At 46.6% G+C, this 21,322-nt stretch overlaps 1 protein-coding gene across 2 annotated transcripts in view; it reads right to left on the minus strand.

Moving 5' to 3' along the window:
- The window catches only part of LOC148515547 (intercellular adhesion molecule 1-like), a 75,436-nt gene extending 54,461 nt beyond the window's left edge, over positions 1-20,975 (minus strand). Inside the window, exons 1-2 of one of the 2 annotated variants that reach the window (XM_088479864.1) lie at positions 20,933-20,975; positions 20,287-20,414 (exon numbers count right to left, since the gene is read on the minus strand). In XM_088479864.1, coding sequence (XP_088335990.1) covers positions 20,287-20,344 — 58 coding nt within the window. In that variant the 5' untranslated portion in view covers positions 20,345-20,414; positions 20,933-20,975. Of the gene's footprint in view, positions 1-20,286; positions 20,593-20,932 lie in introns of those variants that run through there. The other variant, XM_088479863.1, reaches the window with a different exon arrangement.
- Between the last annotated feature and the right edge of the window lie 347 nt (positions 20,976-21,322).

Here is a 21,322-nt window from a genome sequence, read left to right on the forward strand (position 1 = left end):
TCCTCCGTTATTAGTATCCTGCCCCTGTTACCACCCACAAACGGCCTCCACTATCACTCATTTCACTGGGCTGTCTTTGCTGGGTGAGAGAGCGGGCTGCGATCGCACAGAGTAGTTTGCGCACGAACAGAATGAAGCATGCGCGTACACATACCATCGGGCCGCTTGCGAGCGGCTCTGAATCAGGTCCTAAGTCAGCAAGTATGGTCCAGTTATAAAAGAAGCATTGCCCGCTCTCTCTGAAGTGTGCTCCTCCTAATTCGGGGGACCTCTGGAAAATTCAGTGAGACTATGTAACTACTAACTATACAGCTATAGTAGGGTTTGGTAATTTTATAAAAGCCAGAAAAACAGTCAGAAGCTTTAATATTGCAATTAAATTATTTAACATTAATGTGGGTGGTTTATATTATAGTATACTTGCCTGCTTTTAAGGCCCCCCTTCCAGGAGATAAAGAAAAGGGAGGTCCAGAGGGCAAGTGTAGAAGGTCGGGTATAGATGGACATCGGAAGCCCACCACCGAATGTTACCTATCGCATCAAAAGCATTTGATGGTAATTCCATTGCGATGGTTCGGGCATGCGCAGTTACCTGGGTTTGCACATGCACAAGACCCCCGCAGAAGCGCCGGCCTGAGTGGGTGGAGTCGGGTGTCTATCACTTCATTGGGAAGTGGAGCAGGACAAGACAACATACAACGCCCACTGCCACAGCAGCAGTAGTACAGGCAGATAGTAGGGAGACATGCTATGCTAGTAGGAGGTGGAGCATCATAGAAACTGGATCTGCTGGACTTGAGAGAGAGTGACAGACACACAGTGTTGTCAAGTCACCCACGCAGCTGCTTCCTGGCATCTCGTATGGGCGCCTTTGGTGATCTGGCTGAATCCTGGGCAGTAGGTGCACAGTCAGTGCAGCAGAATGGTGAGCAGGAAGCCCAGGCTAGGCAGCAGTAGCTACACTGGGCCTGATTCAGACCCGCTCGCAAGCGCACAGCGCTTGCAAGCGGGTCGATGTTTTACCTTGCGCATGCGCCGCTCCCAGGGAGGCTGTCGATGTTGATTGACAGCTCGTCCTGTTTTGTAGGCGGGTAGGGGGGGTGGTTGAGCAAACGCAGGCATTCCCAAAGGAACGCATGGCATTAGTGGGCGGCCCTACTGACATCACTAGTGATGTCAGTAGTGGACTCCCTGCTCTATTAGAGTAGGAAGTTCACTCGGGCTTGCGTGAGATGAGACCCTACCACAGGGTCTCGTCGCAAGCCCGATGGTCGCGATAATCGCGACCATCTCCAGGCCGCTCGCACAAGCTGTGGGTGGTCATCCACAGCCTTGCGAGCGGGCTGGAGGAAAAAAAAAAAACACGCCCATCAGACCTGCAAGCTGCCTCCGGCACCGAGCGGGTCTGAATCAGGCCCACTGTCAGTGCAATGCTCAGTGAGCAGAGTAAAAAGATGGGGCTGCTCCTGCTCTGTGTGAGGGAGGAGTGCTATCTCTGGGCCTGATTCACTACGGATCGCAATTCTGCTTATACGCACACACCGCAGTTGCTAAAATCATTTATTTCAATGTGCGCATTTACACTACTGTTCAAAAGTTTGGGGTCACTTTGAAATTTCCTTATTTTTGGAAGAAAAGCACTGTTTTTCTCAATGAAGATAACATTAAATAAATCAGAAATACACTCTGGGCCTGATTCAGACCCGCTCGCAAGCGCATTGCACTTGCAAGCGGGTCGATGGTGGCCCAGTGCGCATGCGCGGGGAGTGCACTGCGTGTGCATGAGCCCCGAGGCGAGCGCAAAAAGCGCTCGCTCCGGGACTCACTACAAAAGGGGCGGCTGTTGATGTTGATCAACAGCTCGCCCCATTTTGTAGGCGTGATGGGGGGGTGGCTTCACAAACGGAGGCGTTCCCATGCGAACGCCTGCCGTTTGTGGGCGGCCCCACTGACATCACCAGTGATGTCAGTGGGAGAGCTTCCGGCTCTGTTAGAGCCAGAAGCTCTCTGGGGCTTGCGGCCACGAGACTCTACCACAAGGGTCTCGTCGCAAGCCCGATGGTCGCAATGGTCTTGACCATCGCGACCATCATCATGGCCGCTCGCAATAGCTGTGGGTGGTAGCCCACAGCTATGCGAGCGGCCAAGAGGCCGCAACTAAAAAAACCGCGCCCACCCTGATTCAGAGCGAGCGCTCGCTTTTTGCGAGCGCCTCTGAATCAGGCCCTCAATACATTGTTAATGTGGTAAATGACTATACTAGCTGCAAACATCTGGTTTTTAAAGGAATATCTACATAGGTGTATAGAGGCCCATTTCCAGCAACCATCAATCCAGTAGTCTAATGGTACATTGTGTTTGCTAAGCTCGTTAGAAGACTAATGGATGATTAGAAAACCCTTGTGCAATTATGTTAGCACAGCTGAAAATGGTTTTTCTCATTAGAGAAGCTATAAAACTTTCCTTCCTTTGAGCTAGTTGAGTATCTGAAGCATCATATTTTGTGGGTTCAATTATATGCTCCAAATAGCCAGAAAAAGAGAACTTTCATGTGAAACTTGACAGTCTATTCTTGTTCTTAGAAATTAAGGCGATTCCATGCGAGAAATTGCCAAGAAACTGAACATTTGCTACAATGGTGTGTACTACTCCCTTCAGAGAACAGCACAAACAGGCTCTAACCAGAATAGAAAGAGAAGTGGGAGGCCCCGGTGCACAACTGTGCAAGAAGACAAGTACATTAGAGTCTATAGTTTGAGAAATAGACGCCTCACAAGTCCTCAACTGGCAGCTTCATTAAATGGTACCCGCAAAACGCCAGTGTCAACGTCTACATTGTGATTGCAGCCTGACATAAGGACGCCCACTTCCCCTTACTCACATCCGTATACTAGGGCAACATAGCAAAACAATCGGTAACATCGGACCCATATGCACACTTGCACAAGCCCAGACCTTACTCAGAATTTGCTAACAGCCACGCACGCTATCAGTGCTATGGCTGCTTACGGCCACGCAGTGGATAATTTATGCACGCCCCTGCAACGACGTTGAAACACACTGGCATGCCTGCGTTCGCCCAACCACCCCCCGTTACCACCCACAAACGGCAATTCCCGTCAATCACTCTGCTATGGGTCTGCGTAGCCTCTGCAATCACAGTTCCCATTGCAATTGCTAGCTAACGCATGCACACTGCGATGCATATGCATGCACAGAATGCAACAATTGACCGATTGTGTGCGTATTAGCAACTGCGTTCCTTGATGAATCAGACTGTCAGTTCTAGGGATGACCATCGGTGGGTGTCCGTCGATGGTTACCATTGATGGGTCCATTGTTGATTACAATCGATGGCACAAACACCATCGATGCACCCCTCAATGGCCACTGCTGCTGGGAGCACGGCGCGCCACGAGCCAATCAAAAATGGGGGCGGGTCTTAGCGGCCACCGGGGGGCCAAGTTGCATCCCGTCAAGAAAAAAAATTAACTATTGGATCCCATTCGGCCGTCGATGATGGTGAACCATTGGCTCTTTGCCAACGATAGCATAACCATCGCCCATTAACAGTTTACCATCGATGATTGCTAACTAGCCAGTTCAGCCGCCAGAGTGACTGCAGTGCTGAACTACTGTAATGTGACGGTCACACTACCCAAATTATCCACCACAACACAGAACAGAACAGGCAACCATCATTACACCATCAATTCATTACCATTTGAAGGCGAGAAACATCAGAATGCCGCCATCGAATTGCAAAAATAAAGCCATCACAAGAAAAACTTTCAAAGTTTGTATACATCAATGTCCATCCTTAGCTGTACGGCATTGATGCCATTTGCTGCAAATCCCTTCATCACATCTACTTCATTGGGATCCGAAAGGGTGCTTTACTCTCCTAGTAGTCTGGGATATTTCCTGGAGAATAGTCAAGTCTGTCTCAGGCTTGCCTACCCTCCCGATTTGGCCGGGAGCCTCTCGATTATCGGGTGCCGCTCCCGGTCCCCCAGGAAGGCAGGCAAGCCTCCCGCAAGCCGCCATCCCTGCCTTATCCCCCGCAGAGTTACTAGCAAAACCCCCGCAGCGGGGGGGCCCGGTGACGCGATTCGCACTGAATCGCATCATCGTGGCCCCGCCCCCTGCTTTACAATGCCATTTACTCCGGCATTGTGAAGAGGGGGCGGAGCCACGATGACGCGATCTCAAGGCCACGCCCCGGTCCGCAGTGACCATGCCCCCGCAACAGCATTATCGTGCGGCCACGCCTCCCCGCTGTAAGCTGACATTCAGCCCCCTCCCGGAAGTAGGGAGCATAATGTCGGCAAGTATGGTCTGTCTGTCTGTCCCGATCAGGACTTCATTGCCCAGATAGGCCAGGCAGTTGTGGAAGCATGTCCCTTTCACTAGAGAAACAAAAAGAAACCCCATTATGGTGCTGAACATTGTGTCCAATAATCATACTTGCCTACACTCTGAGAATGGCAGGGAGGCCCCTTACAATTGGGTGGTGTTCCCAGCCCCCTGCAAGAGAGGGCTAGTCTCCCTCCCGGCCTGGCTGCCACCCATGGAAAATAACATACCAATCATCATCACCGCAGCCGCCCACTTACTGGGTGAAAGTAGGCAGTCCAGGGGGGCGATGACGCAATTCTCGCTGAATCGCATCATCATAGCCCCGCCCCCTGCTTTACATTTATGGTAATCTCAGCATTGTATAGCAGAGGCTGGGCCACAATGACACAATCATTGTGTCCAATAATACGAACTTAAATAATTAAACAGCCAAACATTTAACTGGGGGATAGCAGCTGTCAAATGGAGGCAGTAACCCTCCACACAGAGACATTATTATTATTATTATTATCCTTTATCATACTTGCCGACAATCAGTTCCCTCCTTCCGGGAGGGAGCTGATTGTCGGCTAACAGTGGGGGGCGTGCCCGGCCATGATGTCACATTTGGGGGCGGAGCTGGGGGTGGAGCTGCGTGATCACATCATCGTAGCCCCACCCCCTCTTAACAATGCCATTATTTTTGGCATTGTGAAGCAGGGGGCGGGGTCACGATGACGCGATTCAGCGCGAAACGCGTCACCGGCCCCCCGCTGCGGGGGTTTTTAGTTTATTCTGGGGGGTGGTTGGGAGGGTTGCCGGCTGCCGGGAGGCTTGCCTGCCTTTCCGGGGGGCCGGGAGCGGCTCCCGGCCAATTCGGGAGGGTAGGCAAGCCTGTTCTTTATTCATATGGCACCACAAGTGTTCTGCAGTGCCTTACACAGAACATAAACAAATAAGTGAACAAGAAACCAGTGACTTACAGTACAATACAATGCAGGACAAGGACATGGTTTATAGTTTATATTATACACATTGCTGCATGCGATCATAACACTCAAAATAAGCAACAGAGCGTAAGCAACCAAGTGTTAGGTGCCCTTGTGGGGAGTAAGGAGTAGATGAAAGTATATGTAAGTAGACGCACATAAGGGAACAGTGCCCTGCTCGTGAGAGCTTACATTCTAAAGGGGAAGGGCTGACAGACAGGCGTGATACAGATGGGGTAGACAGTGAGGAAGGATCATGGAGCATTGGGTTAGGATGAGAGCTGGAAGGCCTTGATGAAGTAGTGGGTCTTAAGAGCCCATTTGAAGATTTGTAGAGAGGTGGAGAGTCTGATAGGGAGAGAAAGAGAGTTCCAAAGGTAGGGAGCAGCACGGGCAAAATCTTGGAGGCGATAATGGGAGGCAGTAATCAGTTGGCAGGAGAGGCAGCGTGTGGGCAGGCGGGTGTGTGAAGGGAGATAAGCTCAGAGATGTAAATGGGAGAAGATTGGGTGAGGGCTTTGTAAGTGACATGACTGTAAACCATAAACAGTGCTTACCACCAGCTATACCTTGGTGTGAATACATTGCAATGTTCGGAGTGCACTGAGTTGTCAAAGTGAGATCACTAAAACTACTATACATTCACGCCCTCATAAGGTAATGAAATCATTAAAAATATTCACAAAAAGAGCAGGCAGCAGTACTGCAATAGTAATATAGGAACCACTTTTACCACAAAACATACAGGGGCCTATTCATGACATAGTTATTATGACTTGTGATAATTATGTTTTAAACTCACTTCGAGATTAGAAAATGTGTTGGAGGCATTCATTATGCCTCACTAACAAAAGTATCACTTCCGAAAAGCTGCTCTTTTTGCGTAGTCATCTTGTCGGAAAAGTTATACTTTTCCCCTGCAGCTGAGGTCTCCACAAGGATTTTGTCACTGCTGCATATATTCATGATGTGGGTAAGTAAGGTGCGCAAAACCTGCAGCCTATTCACTCTCCCAAAGAAAACGGTGTCACCACACTTACAATAACATAAATAGCAAAAAGATTTTATGAGTGTGAAAATGGCGCTCAATATCAAATGAATAACGTGACATATAAAAGGATAAAAAATATATGTCATATTCAATCCTTTTATGAGTTGACAGTCTCAAGACGCATTATTTGGGTGTTTTGATGTACACTTTTAAATCACATTGGTGTTCTCCATACATATATAGAAAAAAATACAAGAAATTCATAAACAGTTTTAGTGGTTAAAATTCAATACAGATGATAATTAATCAAGTTGTCTGCATTAACGACTTGCTGTCTTAACGCAATAACGTTCCCCAACTTACAAGTAAGTGGGGATAAACGTGTCAATGTATCTTTTATCTTCCCCCGCCAAATTCAAACCTTCCGGTCTCTCTATGTTGCAATACTTTAATATGAAGTTGAAGAGCAAATGCATGCCATTACTCACGTGTAAAGTAATGTTTCACCACTCATCAAGGTTTCTCTCAAATTTCCATTTTTTTCAGGATAAAAAAATTCCATCCATAAATCCTCCCAAAGATTTTATGCATATAGATGTAAGGAAGATGGACTTGTGTAATCATACAATCCAATTTATTTACACTCAAACAAAATATTCATAAACGTGAGCAATGATCACTATATGACACAAAATAAAATAAACTAACAAAAGAAAAAAGGCTGCTCACAACCTGTTAGATGTATACTGAGTCCTTGAGTTTAGTTTCTAAAAACTGGGAGAAAGGTTCCCAATGTTGTTCACCGTGAAGTCGTATGTAAAATGATATGTCCAGAAAGTCCCGTAGTATCAACGCATTTAGATCTGCATCTGCAGATCTGTTTCAAGATGCATGTCTCTCCCCTCTCTATTGCCCGCTATTTTGAACACCCCCCTCCCACAGGTGTCCCCTATGCAGGAGTCCGATCCGGCCCCTAACCCCCCTCACCCCCACAGGTGTCCGATCCCACCCTTCTTCTGTCTTCTGCCGGTGAGTGTGGCCTACTTGACTGCGGTGCCCTGGAACTCTCAGACACAGCAGGGAGGGATCATAATAGATCCCTCTGCTGGCTGCAGTGGCTGGAATGACATGTAAACCTTCACAGGCTGTACGTCATCTTAGGGTGGTGTACAGTTTCTCAGTCAAGTTCCTAAAAAAAAGCATTTTCGGAACTTGATGAATTTCATTTCTACATTCCCATACTAAAGTATGGGGAATGTGGAAATTATCGCAGCACAAGATGAGAAAAGAGCTGAATCAGCTTAAGGCTGTATAAGTCCTTAGTTTTTTTGTAATTGGTTAGAATGTTGCTAGGTAGAATGGGTTTGTGGGGGTTTTATTCTGGTTGGTCGGTACAGCTATGAGCAAGCTTTAGGGAGTGGCCATAGTGGTGCTTTATAAGGCTGGTATGCCCGGCAGCCATTCTTTCTGGACGGTGTTTGTGCCACCCTCCCCTTTCTTTTTCCTTTCTTGTGTTTGTGTTCATACTAACACTATGGGCTCTATTTATTAACATTATTTTTACTAAAATAAAGTGAAAAAGGGTGTTTTCACACCCTTTTCACATTATTTTAGTATCACTATAGTTATTACAGGGCAATTGGAGTAGAATTCGTAAAATTCTCCAACCCCTAAGTATCACCTATTTTTAGTAAAGCAGATCGCACTTCCCATAACTGTAATGGGAAATGTGATCCGACCAAAGTTACTAAAAATAAAATGTGAAAAAATATCGCGGAAAGCCCTGTGATAATAACGCCACCTGGAGGTGCCGTTATCCAGGGTCTCCCTTGGTTACCAGACTCCTGCCCTGCTCTAACGGGGAGAGCAGAGCCGGGAGTCGGTCCCAGTAAGCAGCTGTGTGGTCTAAACAGACCGCAAGCTGATCACTGTAAAAAAAAGAAACAAAAATATAAAAAAAAAAAATTTACTTACCTGACTCCAGGGACCGGTGACCGGGCCTCCGGTGATGACTCCCCTCCAGTCAGCTGGTCTCCTACAGAGCACTGCTGCCCGGTCATCAGGTGATCAGGCCGCAGTGCAGTATGGGAGATCACCTGACCGGAGGAATGGAGAACATCACCGGAGGCCTGGAGCATACAGGTAAGTGTAAGTAAGGGAGAGGGGGGTCCGCGATCGCGGGGGGCGAGGCTTAGTGCCGGGGTCGGGACTTAGTGCCGGAAGGGGGGGTAGCAGCGGCGACCGGTCGGCGCATGCGCGGGCACTTAATCATGGTATTTTTTGCGAAAATACCGTGATAAGGCTCCGAAGGGGATTCGCAGGGACAGAGCTTTATCACAAGCTCTGTCCCTGCAAGGGATTTGTAGTAAATCCCTGTGATAGTGCCTGAATTCACAATGCGAATTCAGTCGTTAATATCACACTACAATCTGCATTACAAATGCGGATTGTAGTAAATAGAGCCCTATATGTTTACTAGGGGTGTGCACCGGCCACTTTTCGTGTTTTGTGTTTTGGTTTTGGATCTGGATCTTTCTTCGTGTTTTGGATCTGGATTGGTTTTGCCAAAACCACCCTTCCGTGTTTTGGGTTCTGGGTTTTGTGTTTTGGATCTGTATTTTTTTGAAAAAAAGCATAAAAACAGCTAAAATCACAGAATTTGTGGGTTTTTCTGCTCCTATGCTATTATTAACCTCAATAACCTTAATTTCCACTCATTTCCAGTCTATTCTGAACACCTCACACCTCACAATAGTGTTTTTATGTCCAAAAGGTTGCACCGAGGTAGCTGGATGACTATGCTAAGCGACACGAGTGGGCGGCACAAACACGTGACCCATCTAGGCGTGAAACTGCAGTGGCAGACAGGATGGCAGTTTGAAAAACTAGGCCCCAAACTGTACATAATGCAAAGAAAAAAAAGAAGTGCAAGATGGAATTGTCCTTGGGCCCTCCCACCCACCCTTATGTTGTATAAACAGGACATGCACACTTTAACAAACCAATCATTTCAGCGCCAGGGTTTGCCACACAACTGTGGCTGAAATGATTGGTTCGTTTGGGCCCCCACAAAACAAGCTGGCAATTAATGTGTCCCTGCACAAACTGGCTCTACGGAGGCAAGATGTCATCCTCATCCTCCTCATCCACCGATTCCTCACCCTCTTCAGTGTGTACATCCTCATCCTCACAAAGTATTAACTCGTCCCCACTTGAATCCACCACCACAGGTCCCTCTGTACCTTCTGGAGGCTGGTCTCCCTGGAAGAGCTGATAATTCATTTTGATGAACATCATCTTCTCCACATTCTGTGGAACCAACCTCCTACGCCTTTCGCTGACAAGGTTCCCGGCTGCACTAAACACTCTTTCGGAGTACACACTGGAGGGGGGGCAACTCAGGTAAAATAGAGCCAGTTTGTACAGGGGCCTCCAAATTGCCTCTTTTTCCTGCCAGTACAGGTATGGACTGTCTGACATGCCTACTTGGATGCTGTCACCGATGTAATCCTCCACCATTCTGTCAATGGTGACAGTATCATATGCAGTGACAGTAGACATGTCAGAAATTGTTGCCAGGTCCTTCAGTCCAGACCAGATGTCCAAACTTGGTCCTGCCTGCCCTGCATCACCGCCAGTGGGTTGCTTAGGATACCTAAGTTTTTTCCTGGCAGCCCCAGTTGCGGGAGAAAATGAAGAAGGAGCCGTTGACGTGTCACGTTCCGCTTTAGCTGACAGTGTGTTCACCAGCAGGTCTTTGCACCTCTGCAGGCTTGTGTCGGCCGGAAAGAGAGACACCAAATAGGCTTTAAACCTAGGATCGAGCACGGTGGCCAAAACGTAGTGGTCTGATTTCAACAGATTGACCACCCTGGAATCCTGGCAAAGCGAATGAAGGGCTTCATCCACAAGTCCCACATGCCGAGCGGAATCGCTCCGTCTTAGCTCCTCCTTCACTTTCTCCAGCTGCTTCTGCAAAAGCCTGATGAGGGGAATGACCTGACTCAAGCTGGCAGTGTCTGAACTGACTTCACGTGTGGCAAGTTCGAAGGGCTGGAGAACCTTGCACAACACGGAAATCATTCTCCACTGCGCTTGAGTCAGGTGCATACCCCCTCCTTTGCCTATGTCATAGGTGGATGTATAGGCTTGTATGGCCTTTTGCTGCTCCTCCATCCTCTGAAGCATATAGAGGGTTGAGTTCCACCGCGTCACAACCTCTTGCTTCAGGTGATGGCGGGGCAGGTTCAAGAGTGTTTGCTGGCGCTCCAGTCTTCGGCACGCAGTCGCTGAATGGCGAAAGTGGCCAGAAATTTTTCGGGCCACCCAAAGCGTCTCCTGCACGCCCCTGTCGCTTTTCAGAAAATTCTGCACCACCAAGTTTATTGTGTGAGCAAAACATGGGACGTGCTGGAATTTGCCCAGATGTAATGCCCGCACAATATTGGTGGCGTTGTCAGATATCACAAATCCCCAGGAGAGTCTAAGTGGGGTAAGCCACTGGGCGATGATTTCCCTCAGTTTCTCTAAGAGGTTGTCGGCGGTGTGCCTCTTACTGAAACCGGTGATACACAGCGTAGCCTGCCTTGTAACGAGCTGGCGTTTCTGAGATGCTGCTACTGGTGACGCTGCTGCTGTTGCTGCGTAAGGTGATACATCTACCCAGTGGGCTGTCACAGTCATATAGTCCTTAGTCTGCCCTGTTCCACTTGTCCACATGTCCGTGGTTAAGTGGACATTGTGTACAACGGCATTTTTCAGGACACTGAGGACACTTTTTCTGACGTTTCTGTACAGTCTCGGTATCGCCTGCCTAGTGAAGTGGAATCTAGACGGGATTTGGAACCGGGGACACACTACCTCCATCAATTGTCTAAATCCCACTGCACTAATGGCGGATACCGGACGCACGTCTAACACCAACATAGCAGTCAAGGCCTCAGTTATACGTTTTGCTTCAGGATGACTGCTGTCGTACTTCATCCTCCTCGCTAAGGACTGTTGGAGGGTCAATTGTTTAGTAAAAGTAGTGGTGTTCCTACTTCCTCTCTGGGATGATGAACGACTCCCAGCAGCAGCAGCAACAGCAGCAGCGGCAGCAGTAGGCGTAGCAATGCAGGATCCTCCGGAGGAATCCCGGATAGGAGAGTCAGTCATGCCAGTGATATGGCCTGCAGGACTACTTCCGATCCTGACTAAGGAGGAAATTGACGAGGAGGGAGTTGACGGTGTGGTTTGCAGGCGCTTGGATACAACAGGACAACGGGATTTAGGTGTCCCTGGACTGCTTACGGTCTGAGCCAAAGTTTCTGAACTTGACAGTAACTTTTTATGAACGCGCTGCAGGTGCCGTATAAGGGAGGATGTTCCTAGGTGGTTGACGTCCCTACCCCTACTTATTTCACCTTTACATATGGTACATATGGCAAGACAGTTGTTGTCCGGATTTGGATAGAAATATTGCCAGACCAAAGAGGTGGAATGTTTGGTCTTCTGCCCAGGCATGACCGTGATGGGCTTTTTCATCCCACGGACAACAACTGTCTCCCCCGGAGCCTGATTTAAACAAACCACATCACCATCAGAATCCTCCTCGCCAACTTCCTCCTCAGCGCCAGCTACACCAGTATCCTCATCCTGTTGTACTTCAACAGTGACATCTTCAATTTGCATATCAGCAAGTGGACTGTGGGTGCTCCTTTCAGCACTTGCAGGGGGCGTGCAAATGGTGGAAAGAGCCACCTCTTCCCGTCCAGTGCTGGGAAGGTCAGGCATCGCAACCACCACCACACTTGGACTCTCTTTGGGGATTTGTGATATCTTCTTAGAAAGCACAGTTCTTCGCTGTGCTTTTGCCAGCTTAACTCTTTTGATTTTTTTAGTGGGAGGAGTGCTTCCATCGTCATGTGAAGCTGAACCACTAGTCATGAACATACTAGGGATCGACCTTAGCCGTTCCTTGCCACTCCGTGTCGTAAATGGCATATTGGCAAGTTTACGTTTCTCTTCAGCTGATTTAAATGTCTTTTTCAATGTCATTTTCCTGAACTTTGCCATTTGGGATTGTATGTGCCCTCTACTATGACATTGGGCATCGGCCTTGGCAGACGACGTTGATGGCATGTTATCGTCTATGTCATGACTAGTGGCAGCAGCTTCAGCACTAGGAGGAAGTGGTTCTTGATCTTTCTCTATTTTATTTTTATCGGAGAAAGTTTGGTCCTCCATTTATGTTATATCGATTTGATATATACGTGCGGCTAAACACAGAAAATAAATTTTTTTTTGGTTCGGACTGGAGTGTACTTTGTGGGTTACTGCACCCTTTAACGGTCAAGCCAGCCGGCCCTTTACTTATGACACAGGCGCACTCTTGGCACTACTTTGTTGATGCACGTGCGGCTACTGCGCACACAATTCACAAACACAGAAAATAATTTTTTTTTGGTTTGGACTGGAGTGTACTTTCGGGGGTTACAGCACCCTTTAACGGTCAAGCCAGCCGGCCCTTTACTTATGACACAGGCGCACGCTTGGCACTACTTTGTTGATGCACGTGCGGCTACTGCGCACACAATTCACAAACACAGAAAATAATTTTTTTTTAGGTTTGGACTGGAGTGTACTTTCGGGGGTTACAGCACCCTTAACGGTCAAGCCAGCCGGCCCTTTACTTATGACACAGGCGCACGCTTGGCACTACTTTGTTGATGCACGTGCGGCTACTGCGCACACAATTCACAAACACAGAAAATAATTTTTTTTTTGGTTTGGACTGGAGTGTACTTTCGGGGGTTACAGCACCCTTAACGGTCAAGCCAGCCGGCCCTTTACTTATGACACAGGCGCACGCTTGGCACTACTTTGTTGATGCACGTGCGGCTACTGCGCACACAATTCACAAACACAGAAAATATATTATTTTTTTAGCACTTGGGGGGAGCACCCCTGATGGACAGAGCACCCCCTGGACAACACTACAGCACCCCTTTAGGACTGGGACACTGCACAGGACTTTGGAACTGACTGCACAACACAGTCCAGCCAGCCCCTATGGACTTTGAAGTAGTGGACACAGCCCCTATTAACAACAGCAGCACAGCACAACACAGCCAGCCCCTATGGACTTTGAAGTAGTGGACAACAGCAGCACTACACTACACTACACTACACAGCACTAACTCCCACCCTCCCTCTTCACTGTCCACAGCCGAGTGAGAAAATGGCGCCGACGCGGGTACCTTATATAGGATCCAAAACCCGCGAGACTCGGAAGGCGGGATGATGACGTTTTGCCTCGATGTCAGATCCGAGTCAGGCGGGAAAAGTCGAGCCTGACTCGGATCGGACTCGGATCGGGGGGGCTCGGGGGGGTTCGGATTTCAGAAATCCGAACCCGCTCACCCCTAATGTTTACATTTTACTGTTGGGCGGGACGGTCCTACAAACCAGCAGCCACGTAAGGTGTAAGAAAATGTTATGGAGCACATATCCTTTGACGAGTCTCTAGTATGGCCTACCTCTGCCGGAGGACTTTTGGCGTCTGTCTCTGTGGACCACGCTCGTACTATGCTGCATTATAGGGGTTGTAAGTGTTCGCAGCTCAGCTTACACTGGCCACAGGGGGGCATATCAGTCACTCCCTAGTATTGGTTACTAATTATATGGCTGGAGCTGAGTGTTTCTAGCATGCTTCTTGGCCTCCCAAAAATTAAGTAAAAGCTCAGGGTCATACCTTCAATAAAAGCAAGTTATGACCATTTAACCAAAGCAGTCTGTGTCCGTATCAATATTTTTAGCATAAGTTAGTTATAAGTTATTTTATTGTTTATTAATTGCAATACAATTATGGTCGCCTTATTGTAACCAGGAGATATCTGTGATACCTCCTGCATGACTAGAATGATGAATGGGGCTGACACTGAAATTATACAAAATTAGGTGAGAATTTTATTTTTCATCTGCTTTTGTATAAATTAAGTGATGATGAATAGATGCCACAGTATGATTAAGTAATTCATCAGTTTTTGTTTTTTTAAATGTCAGCATAATTGCTTTTTCCTGGCTCTGTATGTTCTGTGTGAATGTGTGAGGAGTCCTTAATTTTGGAATATGAAATCAAGTGCTGGGAATCTCCCGTCTAAAAATTCCTGCATTGGCTCCTGGGGGAAAGAGAAGTGAAAGTGAAACAGAATTTTCTTGTCCTGTAGTTCATAACTGTAGACAGCAGGTGGCGTCAGTGTATTCTCCACTCACGCCACAAATTATTATTTATTATTTATTTATTTATTACCAGTTATTTATATAGCGCACACATATTCCGCAGCGCTTTACAGTGAATATTTGGCCATTCACATCAGTCCCTGCCCCAGTGGAGCTTACAATCTATATTCCCTAACAATCGCTCACACACATATGCACTAGGGTTAATTTTTTGCTGGGAGCCAATTAACCTACCAGTATATTTTTGGAGTGTGGGAGGAAACCGGAGTACCCGGAGGAAACCCACGCAAGCACAGGGAGAATATACAAACTCCACACATAATTATCTTCAAACATAACATGGACAGTGAGCAAACGCATGAACAAGGCACCTTCTTTGTCAAGTAGGAGAGAACAAATCTGCAGCTCTGTGTTTGGCTGGGAAATAACATTTTTGTATTTACAGCCTCCTCTGCTTATGCTGCCTTCTTGCAGTAATATCTCTCTCTCTCTCTCTCTCTCTCTCTCTCTCTCTCTCTCTCTCTCGTATTTGAGCTCTGCAATATAATATCTCTATAATATCTGGGGGACATTCCCCTAAAACACCCATTTTTCGGAGGATATTTATAAATATTAAGTATTCCCCGAATGTACCATAAAGAGACATCTATTGTACCACTGTCCTTCCATTTCCAAAAGCAGCTGCAGCCCCCATAGGTTTCTATCAGGGCTGCGAAGTTGTCAGCTCTACCAAGCTACAGAATGTGAAGCATTCCAGAGTGTGACCCCGGTAGGTAACGCCATCTCCAGATGGCGTTGTGTTATAGTAGCCTATGGGCTCTGGAACTCTCCTCGACAATGCCGGCCGCACATGTGTGGTATGTAGAACGCGCATGTGCAGAATGGACCCAGCTTACGGTATAGAAGTGAAATGAATGCTCTTGAGATCATTTCACTTCTTTACATATCTTAGGGACAGGCTCTTTTCCTCTCCCTGCATGTTATTTTTTAGTACATTTGGGCGAATGTTCATTTATTTTTGCTGCAAAAAAGAAGAGATAAGAAATCATAATTATCAAGTCTAAACCCTGATAATTTAGTAAAAATGCCCCTTACTCACTTTGCTTGTCTGCATTACTGCCCATGGTGTTCTGCACGCTCCACTGTGTTCTGTGCCCCCTGATTGCCTTTTCAGTTGATCTAGCTTTCTTATGCCATACACACTGAATGGCGATTTTATGTAAAGTAGCTATTCTGTGCTATAGATAATGCTGACGTGTCTGAATCCTTATAAGAACGGAAAGGTGAAGGTATGCAGAGACTAATGAAGTTATCACTCATGAAATAGTTTGTAAACAGTGCAATCTGATTGACTTTGAACGTGGAATAATTGCTGGTGCTCGCGACAGCGGTGTGAGCAGTAACAAAACTGCTGCACCGGTGAATTGTTAGAGGGTGGCAGTTGTAGAAGTGTACACAGAGTGGACCAGCAAACAAAACTTGCCCGAGTACCCAGTATCCCATCACGACCACAGGCCTGGCATCCAGACTCAGATTTTTAGTCTGCTGCAACACTTTGTTGGAGGTGGCTGTTCAGTCAATGTGGAGCCAGACCACGATGTGATTCTATGCAAAGCATCTATCAAACCCCAGAAACAGTCACTTCGCTTGGGAAGGAATGCAAGAAATAACCCCCTGTCTAGGGAATGTGGAAGGGCCCCCCAAAATTCTGGACTCTCTCACATTCTGGAAGAGTTGGTAGGTAAGCTCCCAATCCTTCTGCCTGCTAAACAAATACAGTAGGGACTATTCCGCCTAAATCAAAACAGTTGGGAGGTTTGTACAGACGTCGTTAGCCATCTCCCAGTACAGGTCTGACATATGATGTTTTCAAAATAGATAAATGATGCATAAATAAAACGGAATGCCAGCAGGCTACTGGCAAAGTATCAGGTCACGCAATACTATAACTAAATGGTTATTAAAAAAAATGTTCATTGCATAAAACAGGAATGTGTTTGCTATATAAAAACCATGTACGCATGTGTTTTTGTTTGTGGGGGCGATAGATATGTGATGAGCATATTAAAGAGGAGCTGGGGTGTACCATAATTGCTAGCACCTTTCAGCCGTAGCCAAGTGATCTCCGTCCTTGGCTGAGATACAGGGTCTGTGTGGGGAGGCTGAAATGGTACCAATGATTCTTTCCCATGGACATACTCCCCGCTGCCTCTGTGCGTTTACGAGAAACATCACATTCGGGTACTATGTGCAGATTTGGAAATTATCCTCATGAGAGCACAGAAAAATCCCAACTTTTTATTTTCTTCAATACGTTACGGAAATCATGACACCCCCTGCCCAGCAAACACAGGTTATATGAAACTAATACTTCCCTTTTCAGCAAATTATCTGTGGAAGTTGCTAATGGGAATCATTCAGATTACTGAGTTTGTCTTGTTTTAAATCATGTGATGTTGTTCTGCTTTTAATATCGTAGTGGAAAAACCATATGACTGTAATATCACAGCTAATAGTTCTTTGTTTTATCTCTAACAAGATTTCTCTTTTTTTGTAGAGGAACTTACTGCTGTCACCCTAGACGCCCTACCACCCCCCTCTGGATCCACCACTGGTTGCTATCAGCATCTTCTCCACTTTGCCACCTTTTAGGATCTTTGATACATCTCTCCCAGTATTCTTTCATGACAAGGAGTAGAAGGGCATACAATACATTTTTGTGATGCCCTCTAGTTTTGCCATCAAAGATCATGTTTTGGTGTCCCCAAATTATTTTGTGGTCACCATACTGCTACTCTATATTCACTGCTAGGCTGTGTGCAGTAAGCACGGCGATGATGTCACTGGAGTGTCCTGTTCACATGTAACCAGTATGCTGCTGAGTGATACCCAGGGACATCCCCCTCCTCTACCCGCTGCTTATATGCATGAGGGGGAGGAGGGGTATTAATGATATGGGAAGGAAGGTGAGCAGGTCAGCATGTGTGCAGCAAGAGGGGACTTTTTTTTCTTGGACCGGACATTCCTAGGAAGTAGAACAAGTCTTTGTCCTGCAAATGAAAGTAAATAGCATGTCACTGGGGTGGTGGCAGGATATTATTCCTACCCTGGTGTAACAAGTATTTATGTAATTTATCCAAGCACGCTGTTATGGCTGCTATTTATACATCAGACAGCCATTGCACTGTTACAACACAGCTCCTGTAAATGATATCCCAATATTTCACGTGGCCAAAGAGGGACACTTAGAAAACCTCCTACAATCTCAGACCCCCATTTATCAACGAACACATATACCAGCATCATTTTTAATTTAGTATCACTGTGATACTAACGAAAAATTCACTGGTATTTACCAATATGTTCCCCTCCAGCAAGGACCCGCGAAGTCCTCGGCGAGTTCCTCCGCTGGGCTGCTGGCAGCCTAACGCTGCCAGCGACAGGGCTCCAGTATAATGCAGATGCACAATGGTCCGTCTGCTCATGTGCATGACACGGGCACCCGGCAGTGCCTGGAAGCCTTCGCCAAAGCTGGAAAGTCACCGCCGGGTCTCCATTGCCGGCATTAGGGACCACACCTCTCGCCATCTGAAAGATGGCGAGAGCGATGCTGTGACAAGCAGCACTAATCTTAGATTACCGCTGTTTGTTACATGCAGAACCGAGGACTTAACACCTATAGCGAGCGCGAAAGGGGTTATGCTTCATTGGTAAATGGGGGCCTCAATGTGCTCGCAGAGAACACGTGCTGCCGAGCTGACTAAACAAGTTATCACCAATTACAGAAAATAAAACATAAAGAAGCGCACATCAGTAACACATACAGAGCCTGAAAGGGGACTCTCCTTCCAAACTAAAAACAACTCGGCGATACGGTATGGTATATGGAGTCATTACAACAAATGATTTACATACAGATGTGTCCTGATACACCGAGGGGGTAAATTTACTAAAGTGAGAGTTTTTAGAAGTGAGTTTTAAAAGTGATTTTGCCCATAGCAACCAATCAGATTCTACTTAACATTTAACTAGCACCTTCTAGAAGATAATAGCTAAAATCTGATTGGTTGCTATAGGTAACATTACTTTTAAAACTCACTTATAAAAACTCTCACTTTAGTAAATTTACCCCCTAGCCTCAATACACCATACAGCATAAGATACCCTGAGCCGCTCCAAGAGGTGTAGCAAACCGTTTTTTTCTTTAAATTATGTGACTTATTCTCATAGCAAAAGCAGCAAAACATCACTCACAGGGGTATATTTACTAAAGTGCAGGTTTTTGCAAGGGGATTTGTTGTCCATAGCAACCAATCAGATTCTACTTATCATTTATTTATTTAGCACCTTCTGCAAGATAATAGCTAGAATCTGATTGGTTGCTATAGGCAACAACTTCACTTCTAAAAAGCCGCACTTTGGTAAATATACCCCGCAGCGTACTAAAGACTCTGAGCTGCAACTTTCATCACACAGGAATCAGTATTAAACACGTACAAAGTCGCAGATGAAGCTCAACGGAACCTGGCGACCATAAAAGCTGCGGCAGCAGCACCGTAGCACTTTGTATACAGGTTAAGCCTCATTCACACACGGATATAAAAATGTCACACATCAAATTGATTAAAGTAATCTAACAAAGTCGTTTTGCCACTTCCAGTTGCTTCATTTGTGCCAGTAAGAATCACATTTTAAGCAAAAAAGACTCAGAGCGGCAGAGATGCACGGGACCTGGCACGTTGAGAGGAGCCACAGAGTATGAGGGTATATCTATATGGTTAGGTCTAGAACGAGGTGCTGTAAAGGACCTCTGACATCACAACAACGTGACCCATAGCAAAAGGGGGAGGGGCAAGGTTAAGAACGGGGACCAAAAGTGTCCCCTCGCCATGCTTCGGGCACAGTTGCTTGCCACATGGTTGTGATGTCAAAGTTCCTTTCTCCAACTTGGATCTGGCAACACTGTGAGTTTCGGTCATGAAGTAGGAGCAGCACCCTACACAGTTACCATTCCCTACAGTATACAGAGAGGAGTCTCTCATTACACCAATTTTGTCTACAAAGACCATGAGGTCTATGTACTAAGCCTTGGAGAGCGATAAAGTGGACGAACATAAAGTACTGTAGCAACCAATCAGCTCCTAACTGTCATTTTTCAAACACAGGGCAAGTTGTACTAAGCTCTGAAAAGTGATAAAGTGGAGAGTGATAAACTTCCAGCCACTCAGCTCCCAACTGTCATGTTACAGGCTGTGTTTGAAAAATGACAGTTACCAGCTGATTGGCTAGTGGTTTATTACTCTCCAATGTATCGGTTTTCATAGTATATTACATCTGGCCCCACAAGAGTAGGCAAGTCCCCCGTGATGGTCGTCGGCCCCCTGTGCTTGCGTCCGCACGCAAAACTGGGCGGTCTGGGGGTGCGATGACGCATTTTGCGCTGTATAGCATCATTGCTGCTTTATAATGCCGTCAATATCTGCATTATAAAGCGGGGGGCAAGTCCGCGATGACGTGACCATGCTGGCACCCCCCCCCCCGCACTGCCCACTTCAGTCGCCCCCACACCTCCTTCTGCACCGACCTATCCTGTAAAGTAACAGTTTGGAGCTGATTGGTTGGTACTTTATCTCTCTCCAAGGCTTAGTACTTAGACCCGTATGTACAGTAATGTCAGACTCATGAAGGGACACAAATGACAAGTCACTTCTATTCATACAGTGCGATATCCCCATATCAGCTCACCTATTTGAATGATGCCGGCCATGTGGAATAAGACAAGTAGGATCCAGTACTTTTCCATGGTGGGATACACTGCAGATGATTAACTCCAAATCTCAGATAAAAGCAGATAAAAGAAGCGATGGAGGCTCCTGTAAGGGAGAAATAGGTAGAATGCAGGGAGAGTAGCTGGCTTCTGGTGAGTGTTGTGTGCGAGAATCGCAGAGCTGTAGCTGCTGTCCCCGCTTCCTCTCAGTGTTTAACTCCAATGCGCTGACTTTTTCTTTGTATTTGAAAGCTATTTCCTGTAATGCCAGCCCCCCTGCCCAGGCTATGAGCAGGAGGGGAGGTCTATGTGTGCTGTGAGCCATCAGTGCTGTGTGCAAGCTCTACACCTCTCTCTCTCTCCCTCTCTCTCTCTCTCTTGCTCTCTCTCTCTCTCACACACACACATTCTGTCCATAAACAAACTGCTCTGCTCCTGGGCTTCCCATGTATGATTGCAGTCACCTGTGATAAATACATACAGTACTTTACTTCTCATCAATTAATTAGTTCAACACAAGATACTGTGCTTCACATGTAAATAAAGTTTGAAGCCCGGTAGCAGAGCATTTTGTACCTGGTGGAAGGGGTCATGTTGGAGGGTCTGCTGCCCCCATACACTCACTTCTTCCTCTGGTCCTCACTGATTTGCTGTTGTTGTCCTCTTCTCTGTCCTGTACACAGTTTTATATCTACTGCACATTAGGCAGAAGGGGATTTCCAATTTTCTTGCCTACATGTCTAAAAATATAAATTCCCCTCATACCAGCCTTTAGTTACAGCAGCTAAGCCCCACAGCAAATATAGAATATTACAGCACTCTGAAACACTGGTAATTCCAACTCATGCTTGCCAACTTTTCACACATATACTACATTGGGGGAGCAATTTATATAATAAAGTCAGTGGGGCAATGTGTATTATGGTGCTAACTGCGACATCACACTGCTACCCATTCAGCATTCAATGAGGTGGGTGTGTCATCATGTGATTTGCATCATTACAACACACTCAC

This window comes from Taudactylus pleione, unplaced genomic scaffold, assembly GCF_031769625.1.
Source record: "Taudactylus pleione unplaced genomic scaffold, aTauple2 ptg000248l, whole genome shotgun sequence".
Classification (NCBI taxonomy): Eukaryota; Metazoa; Chordata; class Amphibia; order Anura; family Myobatrachidae; genus Taudactylus; species Taudactylus pleione.